Source organism: Molossus molossus, unplaced genomic scaffold (assembly GCF_014108415.1).
Source record: "Molossus molossus isolate mMolMol1 unplaced genomic scaffold, mMolMol1.p scaffold_m16_p_4, whole genome shotgun sequence".
Lineage (NCBI taxonomy): Eukaryota > Metazoa > Chordata > Mammalia > Chiroptera > Molossidae > Molossus > Molossus molossus.
The window spans coordinates 81,360,783-81,374,935 of NW_023425377.1; the positions used below are offsets into that span (position 1 = coordinate 81,360,783).

Below are 14,153 nucleotides of genomic sequence, written 5' to 3' on the forward strand. Positions count from 1 at the left end.
TTTGCCTACTTCCCTATGTAATACCCAGTATAAGCCACCAGCTATGCAGGGAGGAGAGAGCAGATTTTTGCAGAATGACCTGACTCCTCTCCCACAATGCCCGCAATATGGGAATAAATGCTCATATATGATTCAACCTTGTCTCTGCTTAATTAGCTTAGACAGGCAGCCCAGATCCATTGTTGTCTGGTTTCATTCAAGTTTTACAATTACCACTAGTTCTAATGCTACCACTTAGAAAAAACGAGTTACCCTAGCCTTTGTAGCCAGTTGGTTGGGCATGGTCTTCTGCACCAAAAGGTTGGGGTTGTCAGGGCACATGTGGGCCTCGCTAAGGGGCGTGCAGGAGGCAGCCAATCCATGTTTCAATCTCACATCATGTTTCTCTCTCCCTCTCTCTGAAAATCAGTAAAAATATTTAAAAACATAAAACCTAATCATTGCTTTAAAAAATATCGGGTAGATGAAAGGGGACGTTTAGGCTGGAATCATCGTCTTGGAGATGGGGGCAAGGGGTTTTGAGTTCAGGGTTTGAGTTCCTTGCTCTGTCTGTTCCACGTTGGCATGAGTGGCAGCCCGGCTCTACATCTGCAGAATGAGAACACCTTCTGGTGAAGGGAAAAACTGCAGTAGCCGTGAGGAAGGGATAAAGATGCTCAGCGGGGGCACTGAAAAGCTTGTCAAAACCCAGGATCAAACCAGGAACCAGGAACTCTGCAGTGCAGCGCTTTTCCAACTGAGCCTATCTGGGTGAGTGGCAGGTAACCCTATCATCAGCATTTCACGCCTTTCCACAGTGCAAGCATTATTTCGCCCGCGCTTACCGACCGCGCATGCCTGGTAGGGCCGAGTCTGGAGGTGAGGCGCAGCTCGGTCTCTGTGGCGCAATCGGTTAGCGCGTTCGGCTGTTAACCGAAAGGTTGGTGGTTCGAGCCCACCCAGGGACGCAACTTTACTTTTGCTCCTCGGTAAGGAAAAAATGGTGAAGCTCTTGCTCTTTTAGAGATGGATTCCCCTGTCCTTGTATCCCTCGTGGGGCGTCGGGAGCGCACGGCCTGTGGGACATCCACGGAGTCGGAACATTCCGAGCCTGGGTTGCATTTTCCCGCAGCAGCCGAACCACTTTGGGCGACGGCCCCGAAGACTCGGAGCGCTAAAGCAGACGGACTGCAGAGGTTATCTGAAGGCCGAGGCCAAGATGGCGGCGCGGGCAGGTGAGCGCGTCTGGGCGCCAGGGTCAGGGCCCCCTCGGGGGAACTGAGGCCCGGGTAATGACGCAGGCCCCCCAGCCTCGGGAAGGCTTTGGGGCACGGCCCGGAGGGGGCCAAGACTCGGCCCGGGGTGCTGTGCTGGAAGTTCCGGAGAGAGAGGTGACGTGTAGATTGCAGACCCTACTGGCGAGGAAACTGAGGCCGGGAGGGGTGCCGGAACTCCCCGGGAAGGTGACATCACTCGCACAGCAGACGTCCCAACCTGGCCCACTCCCGGGACTTTTGCCCTGAGATTAGTAATTAAATACATAGGATGAAATCCACGGGGTTGCAAAGAAAAGCAGTTACCCCGAGACTACCAGGATTTTATCTTGAAACCGGATTGACGAGTTCCTCATTCAGGGTGTTTGGTTATTAATTCCCGAATTCCATTGACAGGTTCGATTGCTATGGTTTTGAGGGGTGGGTGGAAATGTCTGCAGCCCTTGTGACACCGTTTGGAAATATCCGTGAATCCTGTTGGTGAAAACCACGAGTCCTGCTAATACAGGTCTTGTGGTTTATTGGCAGCACTCAGAATTGAAAGAAAGGCCAACTTTCAGTAAGACAGTGACAAAAAGGGTATATTTCTTTCCCATGTAAGTTCATGGGTCTACTGATCTGTTAAGGGCATTTACTGGGCTGTGAGCTTATACAAAGCCCTAAATTTTCAAGTGGGGAAACTGAGGCTCGGAGAAGGACAGCTCAAACAGGAGTCTGGGGCTGGGCAGTTAGCCTGTCTTCCGTGCTGGTATCTGTGGGTTTATTTATTCAGCACACACTCATCACACACAGCTAAGGCCAAGGGGACACTGGGGAACCCCAGGAGGCCCTAGCATTGATGAAGAGGCAGGCACCACATAAATATGCATAAGTGATGATAGAACGGTGTGACAAGATTGAGAAGGCCTGGGGGGCTGCTGTAGACCCAGGTAGAGCTGAAACCTGTCCAATGAGAAGGGCTGGCTGTGTACACATGTCGGGTAGGGTGTTCCAGGCAGACAGAACAGCATATTCGAAGGTACAGAGGAAGGAGCAACCCTGACATATGAGGAAGGGAAGGTGGCCCTGGTGTAAGCAGTGGAGTGATGCTATATGGTTCATATTCTGAGATCAGACGAGATCGGGCGCGTTCAGGGTGGTATGGCCGTAGACTATGGTTCATATTCTGAAAGACCCCACTTTACCAAACATTAGTTACCATAGAATTTAGATAGACTGAGGGTAGAGAGAGGGTGTGCCAGGCAGGAGGCCCGATGGGCAAAGACCTTGCTGACTCAGGCACCTGAGTTTATGGCCTCTGGTGCTGTCCAAAACTCACTGCCTTGCACCCTGTGGTTCTCTCAGCAGCTCCCAGCCTGGTTCGCCCGATCCTCGCTCTGTGGTGAGTGCCCTAGCCTCTGGCATGGTCCCCATCCAGAGGCCTTTGAAGGGAGGGCTCATACTGGGAGTGGGGAATGGGATCAGAGTACCTCAGAGCTAGTAGGGGCTTGAGCAACTACAGACAGAGTCCTGCCTGCTTAAAGTCAACGGTGAGTCAGGGGCAGTGCCAGGACTGACAGTCTACTCTCCAGCAGGTGGTATGCAGGCTCCTCAGTGGCAACTCTCCACATTCAGACCCTTGCCCATGTGCCCTCAGGACTTACTCATTACTTGTTGCAGAAAAGCAATTGGTGCGTTTGCTCAGATGGAAGCCCCATGCAGGCCTCCTCGGGACAGGAAGGCAGGTGGCCACTGGAGCCTCTTCGATGACAGAACCTGGAAATCAAACCCTCAGGATTCTGGGACCAGGAACATGGCAGATCTAAGGAGAGGGTTTTCCTAATAGAGGGAAACTGGGGGACTTTGAGTGGGCATGGATTTGGACTGAGTGTGCTTTATTGAAGTCTTCTTCCTAGGGATAAAATATATATTCACTATAAAACAAAGGGAAAATGAAAAAAGTGTAAAATGAAAAACAGGCACATTATAGCCTAGGGGTCAGCAGACTTTCTCCCTGAAGGACTAGATGGTAAATGTTTTGGGCTGTGCAATCCAGATGGTCTCTGTAGAGACTACTCAACTATGCCTTCGTGAAAACAGCTGCAGACAGCACAGGAACAGATTGGTGTGGCTGTGTGTAAATAAAATTTTATTTACAAAAATAGGTGGAGGGCGGGGTTTGGCCCTTGGCTGTAGTTTCCCCATCCCTGCTCTAGGCTAGCCCCTGTAACAGTATCTCAGGGTGTCCCAGGCTTTTCTTCCTGTTTGCTCTGTCTCTCTGCAGCTCTGGCAGGGGTGCAGTTGTTCAGGTGCGATGTGTTCATTCGAGTTTGACTGCTGACGGCCCAAGCAGGTGAGGCCACCCTTCACAGTAGTCTGAACACCCTGAAGCACCTCCCCTCCCCCAGCATAGTAGCAATGGAGAGGACTCCAGGGCCCTCCCACATCCTGCAGAGCAAGGTGGTCCCGGCCTTCGGAGCCCTGCCCAGCTTCCTCCTGCACATCCAGTCCAGTGGCTATATGTCCCCAAACCAGAAGGGCCTTTGCTGAAGAGTGTCTCAGATGGGGAAACTGAGTTCCCAAGAAGACAGGGTCCTCTTGGGGCCACAGCAAGGCAGGCTGAGGCACATCATACCATCTTTCATTCTTTTGTTCAGCAGACCCAGACTTGGGTGCTGGGATGCTGCAGTCCTAGGGTAATTCCCAGCCCTATGGCTCCTCCCAGCACTGCCCTCAGGACCAGCAGTAATCACAGCCTTGTCCAGTTCTCTGAGAGGCTGCTCTGTGTTAGGCCCCAGGGTAGAGGCTGTGGGGGCACTCATCTCCTGGGATTCCTCCTTGGCTTACACCTCCCTATGCCATGTCCCATGCCCAGCACACAGCCTGCAGTGTCCAAGGCCGGAGCCATAGTCCCCAAACCCAGCTCACTTCCTAGCAGCCGGGGCGAATATGTGGTAGCCAAGCTGGATGACCTCATCAATTGGGCCCGCCGGGTGAGTCCCCAACCCTCCTCCATCCCTCCAGCCTCTGTTGCATGCTTGCACGCCATGCACATGGGCCGCGCACACCTGCCCCTGTGATGCAGGGAGCCTGCTGGACTCTCCCAGAGGCTCGTGATTAAGTCAGGATTCATGCTCCACACTCCCACCCCACCAGCTTCTGGCCCTGACATCCCCTTAGTGTTTCAGTCCCACCTTCTCGTCTCTCCCTCAGCCCTTAGTGAAGATGGCCCACCTCCCTTCTGTAGTTCTGTTTTCTGTTCATACTTCTTTTTTTTCTTAATTTAAAAGTAACATTTTTAACTAGAAAAGTAATGTGTGCTAAAAACAATAACTTCTTCCTGACAAAAATTTGAAAAGTCTGCTCTGCCCCTAGCATCAGCCATGAAACAGTTTTTGTCTCGTATCCACTCCCTTAAGTCGGGTACATGGCATGTCTCCCACTGGACACGTGTCTTGTCTCCCAAGACAGAGGCTCCTTTCAGTGCCCAAGGGGTGCTGGGCCCAGACAGGCCACATTAATAATCCTGCATTGATGGCTGTGTGCTAGCTAGGTCTTTTGTGTGTCTTTGTGTCACACACAGTGCCACAGCAAACACCCTACCAGGGCCTCCAGCTCCAGGACAGAGATGTCTACTGCAGCCTTATTTATGACTGTGAATACCCAGAGACAAGGTCAGGGTCAGCCAGCTCAGGTGCCAGTCAGTCAGGTGGCCCAGCCATATTGGGCAACCCTTATGCTGTCACCAGCACTAGCACATCAGTGGGGGCCACTTCCTGGTTCCAGATCAGATGCACGCATAGGGGCAGAAGAAGATCTGGCCAGGAGCACAGTTGTGGGGAAATCAGGCTCTGGATATAGGAGTCAGAGGGCGGCCAAGGCCATTCAGTAGAGCATCCTGGAGGAATCGACATTCAGAGTTCTTAGACACTAGGAACTGTCGAGAACAAGATCCTCAGGGTTAGACGTATTCCACATGTGGCTGCCAGGCAGTTGGAGCAGCTAGTGCCCATGTTACAAGGATGGGGTTTAGGATGTACTAGGTTACATCAATGGTATTATTAAAACTAATTTTACTGCCCGGCCAGTGTGGCTCAGTGGTTGAGCATCGACCCATGTACCAAGAGGTAGTCGGTTTGATTCCTGGTCAGGGCACATGCCCAGGTTGTGGGCCAGATCCCCATTGGGGAGCATGCAGAAGGTGGCCAGTCGATGTTCTCTTCATTGATGTTTCTAGCTCTCTTTCCCTCTCCCTTCGTCTCTCTCAAATCAATAAAGAAAAACAAAATTTAAAGAAAAGTCCCACTGGTGTGGCTCAGTGGTTGAGCATCGACCCATGTACCAAGAGATTGTCAGTTTGATTCCCGGTCAGGACACACGCCCAGGTTGTGGGCCCAGTCCCCAGTGGGAAGTATGCAGGAGGTGGCCACTTGATGTTGTCTCTCATCGATGTTTCTGTTTCTCTCCCTCTTACTTCCTCTCTCTCTAAAATCAATAAAGGAAAAAAAAATTAAAAACAAAAAAACAAATTTTACCTTTTTTTGTTTTGTTGATTTTTTTTTGAGGAAGGGAGAGGGAGAGAGAGAACAGTGATGGGAGAGCAGAATATCTTCAGCTGCCTCCTGCATGCTACCTGCTGGGGATCTAGCCTGAAATTGGGACATGTGTTCTAACCTGGAATCAAACTAGCAACCTTTTGTTGCAAGAGATGATACCCAAATTGGCCAGGGCACTTTTTTTTTTTTTGGTAATGTGGCTACTGGCAAGTGTTGATCCACAGGCCTAGCTCACTTTACCTTCCCATTGGGCAGTTCTGGGCTGGGGCAGCAAACTCAGGCTGGGTCTGAGGGGCCTGGAGGTCAAGCGGTTGCTATACAGGAAGGGGGTGGAGAATCCGATGTGTTCTTCTTCAAGAAAGGCTAGAGATCTAGGTTTTTCTATGTGAAATCACCCAGTTTCTTTAAACATGATGGGCCAACTATCTACTTACGGGTTGACCACCCCGGCCTCCATAGAGCTCCCTGTGGCCTATGACCTTTGGCCTGGCCTGCTGTGCCGTGGAGATGATGCACATGGCAGCACCCCGCTACGACATGGACCGCTTTGGTGTAGTCTTCCGAGCCAGCCCGCGCCAGTCAGATGTCATGATTGTGGCCGGCACGCTCACCAACAAGATGGCCCCTGCACTCCGCAAGGTAGGCCTGGCCCTGGACACCACCCATCTACTGCCCAGGCTTGAGCTGCACATAGACCCTGTCATCTCTTCCAGGTCTATGACCAGATGCCAGAGCCTCGATATGTCGTGTCCATGGGGAGGTAAGTACCAGGTGGGGCTGGGGACTATGAGCTGTCTTCAGTGACAACACTTACCTGTGACACACTATCATGTTTCCCTCCACTGTTTTATCTGGGCTTCTCTCTGGTCAAGGTCATGGAGGTATAATTTACAGTCAGTAAAATCCCACACCTGCAGGGAACAGGATAGTGACTCTGATGCTTCTACTGTGTACACTGTCCCCTCCCCAGAATGTCCCCTCTTGTGGTTATTATTGGTCCCCCACTCCAACAGACCATCTGATTTATGAACATATAAGTGATGTCCCCCTTCCCTCTCTGTAGACAGTTTATATTCTCCTTGCCTTTTTTTTTTTTTTTTAATCCTCACCGGAGGACATTATTGCATTTATCTTCAGATAGAGTGGGAGGGAGAGAGGGAGGAAGAAAGAGAGAGAAACATTGATGTAAGAGAGACACATCGAGTGGCCACCACCCACGCGACCTCAACCGGGGCCAGGGACAAACCGCAACAGAGATATGTGCCCTTACGGGAACCGAACCCGAGACTCTGGTCCGCAGGCCAATGCTCTAACCACTGAGAAAACTGGTCAGGGCTCTCCTTGCCTTTTTAGTTCTTCATTTTTTAATTCTCACCTGAGGACATTTTTTGATATTTTGTTCAGATAGAGTGGGAGGGAGAGAGAGAGAGAGAAACATCAACGTGAAAGGGACACATTGAGTGGTTGCCACCCACACAACCCAACCAGGGCTGGGGACAAACTGCAGCTGAGGGATGTGTCCCCAGTGGGAACTGAACCCGGGTCTCTCCAGACCGCAGGCCAACGCTCTAACTGCCGAGCCAAACAGGTCGGGGCTCTCCTTGCCTTTTTAATGCGTACTCATTTCCCACATTGTTAAAAGCTGCTTTGTTGCGATAGAATTCACAAAGCAGGAAGTTCCCCCTTTTATTTATTTATTTTTGTTAATTCTCACTCGAGGATATTTTTTCCACTGACTTTTTTTTTTTTGGAGAGAGTGGAAGGGAGGGAAGGCGGGGGAGAGATACACATCGATTGATTGCTTCTTGCATGCACCCCAACCGGGACTGGGGATTAAACTTGCAACCCAGGTACATGCCCTTGACCAGGAATCAAACCAAGACCCTTCAGTCCCCGGGCCAACTCTCTAACCACTGAGAAAATCAGTCATGGCAAAAGTTCCCCCTTTTTTTTTTAACCTTTTTTTCCCCTTCTTCTTTATTGATTTTTAGAGAGAGAGGAAGGGAGAGGGAGGGAGAGGTAGAAACATCGAGAGAGAGAGAACATCGATTGGCTGCCTCCTGCATGCCCCCCACTGGGGATCAGGCCCACAGCCTGGGCATGTGCCCTGACCAGGAATCAAACCGACGACCTCTTGATACATAGGTCAACACTCAACCACAGAGCACACGGGCTGGGCGAAAAAGTTTCCCCTTTTAAACTGTGCAATTCAGCGGCCTTCAGTGTGTTCATAATGTGTAAAAACATCCCATCTGTCTAGTTTCAAATCATTTTTATTACCCCAACAGTAATCCCCCCCACCTCTTCCCCAGCCCCTGGCAACCATGAACCTATTTCCTGTCCTGTGCCTGTTCTGGACATTTCACATAAATGGAATCACATACTTTTGTGTCTGGCCTCTCACTGAGCATCATGTTTTCAGTGTCCATCCATTTGCTTCTGCTCTACCTGGCTCCGGTGACTGTTGTCTTTCCTGTGACTTCATATTCCCATTTTTGCCCTTTTTGGTAGCCTAGGCACCTGCTTACAGTTGCAGGCAGGTGTGGGTTAGCAGGGCCCCAAGGAGGGAGCAAGGTCAGGGTGGCCAGAGAGGCCCTCATAGCACTCCTCCCACTCCAGCTGCGCCAATGGAGGAGGTTACTACCACTACTCATACTCCGTCGTGAGGGGCTGTGACCGCATCGTGCCTGTGGACATCTACGTCCCAGGTAAGTCCACTGCCATGTCTCTAGGCAACCAGACTTTCAGGTCCCCACAAAGGAGTCTCCATACCCTCGCAGACACAGTGGGCTCTCCCTGTTTTAACAATGAGTAGATTTGGGTCAAAGAAGGGTGACACCCTGGTCTTTCCTTTTGTTGTCCCGTCATGGGCTCCCCAATATCATCCAGTTGTTGGGCCAGGCCAACATCAGGAGAGTTAGGTTGAGCCATACGGAATTGCTGATATTTGGCCATTTTTAAGCTACAGTTGTATATGAGTCCACCTAATAGAAACAAAATCAAATAAATGCAATTAAAAAAACAAAAAAGTTCCTGGAGGACATGAACAGTGTCCAAGAGGTCTCGTCCTCATGATGGGTGGTGAGATACTACCACCCTGGGACCCAGGATCACCAGGATGTTCAGGTTCGGCAGATAAAAATTCAAGGCACCCAATTAAATTTGAATGTCTGAAAAAAAATATTTTTTTCATTATAAATATGTCCCATAGTATCTGGGATATACTTATACTAAAAAAAGTATCAGGAATTTGTCTGAAGTTTATATATATAACTGGGTTATCTTGATTTTATCTGGCTACCATGAAGAACTTCCAAGCCTGCTCACCTGGCCAATTAGGGGTGGCCTCCTGGGCATGTGCTGGCACCTCCCAAAGGCAGAGAAACAGGTTTTCACATTGGATTAGAGCTCATTGGAAAATGGAGTTGATTTGTTTAACATTCTGCAAATATTTATTGAGTGTATTTTCCAGGCCTGGTCCTGGCTTGGGCAGAACAGGGCCCTAGAGAGGCCTCAGCACTGGGCCAGGCCCTGGGGAGTCCCCAGGTTGGGGGAGATGGAGCCTGATACAGACGTGCCCAGCCCTGCCTATTGGATGGCAGAAGGCACGGTGGGTGGGACGTTGAAAGATTCATAGGAGTCTACCCTGCAGGCTTGTTAACCTTGACCCAGGAGCCAGACCCTTGGTTAGTTACTATTTGTTTGACATATAACATCTGGCAAATCTCTCCGAGCCTCAGTTTCCCCATCCATCAAATAGGCCATTGTGATCATACTATGTGGCACAGGGCACCCCAGAGTCAGCTGGAAGTAAATAACTGTGACTGTTCCTTATCCAGCCACCTGTGGTGGCAGGCCTGTCAGGTTCTGACACATCTTCCAGGTGGCAATGTGTCCCTCTGCTGCTTCCACCAGAGAAGTCGGGGATGAGGACTGTGAGGACTGTTTCTTTGGGGATTCCCTTCTCAGTCTGTGGGCCTCCCTGCCCACCTTGCTGGCTACTTCTATGGGCCAAACTACGCAGTCCCTTCCATGAATTTATTGGATGCTGGGGTGGGGGCCTATCTCAGCCCTCCCCTCCCTGGGATGTGGCCAGGATGTGGCCAACCAGCTCTTAGCCCACCTTGCAGCTCTCAGGTTACTCTTTTCAGGGCCCTGGGTGGCCCAGGCCTTTCCTGCTCCGTGCGGCCTGTAGTTGCTGCCCAAAGTCAGACCCTTTGACCTTCCTTCTGGTTCACATGTTCTTTGTCAGGCAGCAGGGAGAGGGCTAATGCCCCAGCAGGGCCCAGAATCTAGTCACTGGTCAAAGGCTGAGCCAGGGCTGTGGGCCTGCTTTCATGGGCAGACACTGAGGCAAGTTCCCACCCCCAGGCTGCCCACCCACAGCTGAAGCCCTGCTCTATGGCATCCTGCAGCTGCAGAAGAAGATCAAGCGGGAGAAGAGACTCAGCATCTGGTACCGAAGGTAGTGCCTCCTGACTACCACTCTATGTCCTCTTCATCATCCTGAGAAATGGTCAATAAACCCAAGAAACGCACCTGGATGGAAGCCTGCCCTCATGGTGTATGGGCAGGGGACCCTGGGAGGTAGGGAGGTACCCACAGGGCAGAGAGCACCCCCTGTGCTGGGTGTGGGTGGGCAAGTGCTGCCTGGGGCAGGGTCAGTTCTTAGAGATGTTGAGGTCCTAGAGGCAGATGGCTAAGTCTATACCAGACCCTCTTCTTTTTTTCAAACAGATTTTTTTTTTCTTTCATTTATCTTCAGATAGAATGGGAGGGAGGGGGAGAGAGAGAGACACACACACATCCACTGGTTGCTTCCTGCACGACCGGGGACTGAACTGCAACTGAGGTATGTGCCCTTGACCAGAATAGAACTTGCGACAGAATAGATCTTGCGGCCAACACTCTAACCACTGAGCAAAACTGGCCAGGGCTCATTTTCTTTTTGGAGAGACAGAGGAATAAGTGAGAGTGCACTTTTGCATTGTGCTGCTGATTGGCCCAGTGTTAGCATTTATTTCATCCCCATGACCCCAGAAGGCTGGTACTGATCCCCTTGAAGATGTTAGGGAAGATGGCTGGGGTCACAAAGTTGGTGCTGCCTCAACTAGAAGCTGGGCTGTGAGGTCAGAGCCTGAGCTCCCAGCCACAAAGGCACTGGGCTGGGGGGGGTGGTGCATAGGTGGCTGAGCCTGTGTCTGCCAGACTTAGTGCTTGGTGACCAGGGGTGTGATCATCTGCGGGAAGGCATAGTATCGGCAGTCGGCAGGTGGGACCAGTTCCATCACTTGTGTGTGGATGTTCTCCCGCCGGAAGCCCGACTCTAGCAGTGCTGGTACCTGCGTCTCCTGTGACAGGGCGGTGCCAGGTTATGTCCAGGCTCTGGGGCCTTATGATACACACACACCCAGTATCTACCCTTACTTGCACAGCATTGCCAGTGCCAAGGCATCCAGGGGCTGCAGAAGTCCCCACCCTAGGCCCAACTGCTGAGAAAACATCGAAGCCCAGGTTTGAGTGGTGATCTCCGGGTGTCTAAACTCAGGCAGCAACTTTCTGGCTATCACAGGCTATCACCAGGCTGCCCAACTGCTCCTTGAAGGCAGAGGGAAGAGCTTGGTTAAAGGTCCTGATAATATATAAGTGTGGCTGAACCAGGAGGTGCACCTAGAATGGAGGAGGGCCAAATAGGAGTATGGGGCCTGTCAGCCAGGTGGGCAGCTTGGGCTGAGTTCCTGAGGCCCAAGGGCACTGAGGAGGGACCTTGCCTGATTGTCACACAGAGCCCACAATCCACCTAAGGAAGCAAGGGACCCAAAGTGACTGCAGCCGCCTCCCCAACCTGTCTGGGGAGGGGAGCCCCCCCAGGTAGCTCAACTACTGCACCTCGAACATAGTGTTGATGTTGGAGTATTTGGACTTCATCAATTCCCCCCAGGAAGTGAGGTTGCAGTAGGTGAGGACGCCCCCTGGCTTCAGCAGGCGAAAAGCGTGGCCCTGGGAGGGAGACAGGTCAGGAGAGAAATTAGAAACATGTGGAAGAATGGGTGCCCACCTGTGTGTGGATGGCAGACACCCCCACCCGGCTGAACTCCCATACTAGGGGCTATAGACCCATCCCTCTGCAAAGTCCTACCTTGATGAAGTTGAACTGGTGCGTGTGCCAGGTTTCCTCGGACAGTGGATACGTGTCATACAGGATCCCTGCATGGGAAGACAGAAGCCACATGGTCAGGGGCAATCACACCAGGATGGTAGCTATACATGAAGGTGGAATTTGAACATGGCCCAGGAACTCCAGTAGCTATGGTGCCACCTCCTCTGGGTATCATGTGCAATTCAGTTCCCTTAGATATCACAACACCTGCTGAGTGCCAGACCTCGTGTGTGCCCCCTGCCCAGACTCTGTTGTCCCAGTGACATGTCAGCACATGTGTTCTTCAGAAGGTCCCTGAGCAAGTGAGATTTGGGCAGAGGTTCCCCCTCACCCAGTACCCAGAGCCCCCTCACCGTCAAAGTGACCATCTGGCAGAGTGGGTGCTACCTCTTCCCACAGGCCTTTCAAGGGAACCACCTTGGAGCAGGGGAGAAAAAAAAAGGCTGAGGGTCAGAGGGGTCCCCAGGAATTCTCCAGTGTAAGAAGAGGGGCAGAGGAACTCCCAAGGGAGGATACTCCCCCCCCCCTCCCATGCCTGAGACTGCCCCAGGAGTAAGGGGTGGGGGGTGGCCTGCAGGCAGAAGTGGCACCTTGTGTGGCTGCTGCTGAGCCCAGTCCTGAAGCCGCTGGAAGACTCGGTCATTGCACTCAATGATCCAGTGCTCATCGATGGTGGCTTCCTGCACCTTGGTTGCTGCGATGGCCATGCCGAAACCCACCTCTAGGACCCGGCCCCCTGGACACACAAAAGGCCAGGGCTGGGGAGGCTACCCGGAGGAGGAGGAGGCTCAGGGGTGGCACCTTGGCACAGAGAAACTAGGACAGGAAGGCACATCAGGCATAGGGACACAGTGGCCCTGAGAGGGAACAGCGTGGGCCCTGGCCAGCATCCAAAAGGGGATGGCCTGCCAGGGAGGCGGCAGAGAGGCCTTTGGGCCTGGTCTTTGGGGGGTGGTCAGACCCTGGACTTTGAACCTGGTCTGGCTATGTACACTGGTGGCATGCCACTGGTGCAGCTTATCTCTTGATTACTTGTTTCTCGCCCTCCCACCCTCCCTACCATGAAGCTCACGAGAGAAAGGCAAGGGAGGAACCAGGATTGCAGGCCAGGGCCTGGAACAATAAGGGTGGGGAGTGTGTGTGGGGGGTACCCATTGCACTACAGACGAAGGCCTACAGGCCACATGCCAAGCTTTTGGGAGACCTGAGCACCCCTATGGCTCTGACATCAGAGTGCAGGGTCACCCTGCCACAGCTGTCTCCCAGCCTCAGCTTTTACAGAGCTATTCTTAGCTGGGGCGGGTGGGGTATCAGGGCAGGTACGCTCCCTACATATGCCTGAGCAGCGCCCTCCACCCACCGTCACCCTCTGTGGCCGACCTTAGGAGGGGGGCCGACAGCTGAGTTCCACCCGAGGTCCTGTAGCTGAGGACCCATGGGGGCCGGGGCCTCATTCCCGCCCCCCCCCCCCCGAGGAAGTTCCCAGTACTTAGGGGGCGCCTACTGGGTGCATGTTGCGTGCCTGCAGCACTTCCTTTATTTCCCCGTCGTGCACCCCCCCACCCCCCCCTTCGTTAGCAGCCCCATTCTCTAAGTGAGGAGAGGCTCCGATGCACATCAGCGGGAGAGCAGTCTGGCATCTGGTCGCCCACAGTGGCTACACTCGGACAGGGCACGGAGCTACCTCTGCAGGCGGCGGCGGCAGCCAGCGCGTGCATGTAGGGGGTCTCCCAGCGCTCCATTACTGGCTTGCCCAGGATCTGCAGGTGCGTGTCCGACGCATCATAGGACGCGGGCGCCGTCAGCCATGCGGGCTTGCAGTTCTCTCCAGGAACGAAGATGGGGGTCGCGGCAGGGACGTTCATGCTGCAGACCCACGAGCGCCCCAGGCTCGGCTCCAGATACGAAGGGTTGGTTCCTCCAGAGCCTTCTGGGCCGGGGGTGTGACCCAATCTGGCGGAGGCGCGGCCGAGGGCGTGGCGTGATGAGGGCGGGCCGGAACCCTTGAGAGGACTACGCGATGATTTGAGTGGCCTCTAGCGGCCGCAGAGCAGAAGACGGCCAACGTAGGTCCGAACCTCCGTTGATTACCACTTCTCACTGAACCTCCAGTGACTTATCTTCAAAATAGGCACAGCAGTAGGGAGCCCTCAGGGTCCGTAGCCTCCCCTTTTCACTCTCCTGCCTCAGTTTCCTCATCTGTCA

The 14,153-nt window shown here is 52.8% G+C and overlaps 2 protein-coding genes and 1 non-coding gene across 6 annotated transcripts; 2 read left to right on the plus strand and 1 right to left on the minus strand.

The window, feature by feature from the left end:
- The first annotated feature begins 686 nt into the window (after positions 1 to 686).
- On the plus strand, positions 687 to 10,333 carry NDUFS7 (NADH:ubiquinone oxidoreductase core subunit S7). Of its 4 annotated transcripts, XM_036241599.1 has the most exons (10): positions 687 to 750; positions 1,112 to 1,214; positions 2,601 to 2,634; positions 2,825 to 2,923; positions 3,517 to 3,585; positions 4,108 to 4,225; positions 6,248 to 6,427; positions 6,502 to 6,548; positions 8,408 to 8,496; positions 10,160 to 10,333. In XM_036241599.1, the coding sequence occupies exons 2-10, from the start codon at positions 1,199 to 1,201 to the stop codon at positions 10,255 to 10,257; spliced, it is 750 nt and encodes a 249-aa protein (XP_036097492.1). In that variant the 5' UTR covers positions 687 to 750; positions 1,112 to 1,198; the 3' UTR covers positions 10,258 to 10,333. The 4 variants fall into 4 exon arrangements, with proteins under 4 accessions (XP_036097492.1, XP_036097494.1, XP_036097493.1 ...); XM_036241601.1 differs by lacking the exon at positions 2,825 to 2,923; XM_036241598.1 differs by lacking the exon at positions 687 to 750 and having other exon boundaries at positions 1,181 to 1,214; positions 2,598 to 2,634.
- On the plus strand, positions 874 to 947 carry TRNAN-GUU. Its single transcript has one exon. It is a non-coding gene; the product is annotated as a tRNA-Asn (tRNA).
- Positions 10,334 to 10,788: 455 nt separating the features above from the next.
- Positions 10,789 to 13,864, minus strand: GAMT (guanidinoacetate N-methyltransferase). Its single transcript, XM_036240643.1, has 6 exons — positions 13,633 to 13,864; positions 12,539 to 12,684; positions 12,302 to 12,365; positions 11,928 to 11,995; positions 11,678 to 11,788; positions 10,789 to 11,139 (listed from the first exon to the last, which is right to left on the minus strand). The coding sequence occupies exons 1-6, from the start codon at positions 13,811 to 13,813 to the stop codon at positions 10,999 to 11,001; spliced, it is 711 nt and encodes a 236-aa protein (XP_036096536.1). The 5' UTR covers positions 13,814 to 13,864; the 3' UTR covers positions 10,789 to 10,998.
- Between the last annotated feature and the right edge of the window lie 289 nt (positions 13,865 to 14,153).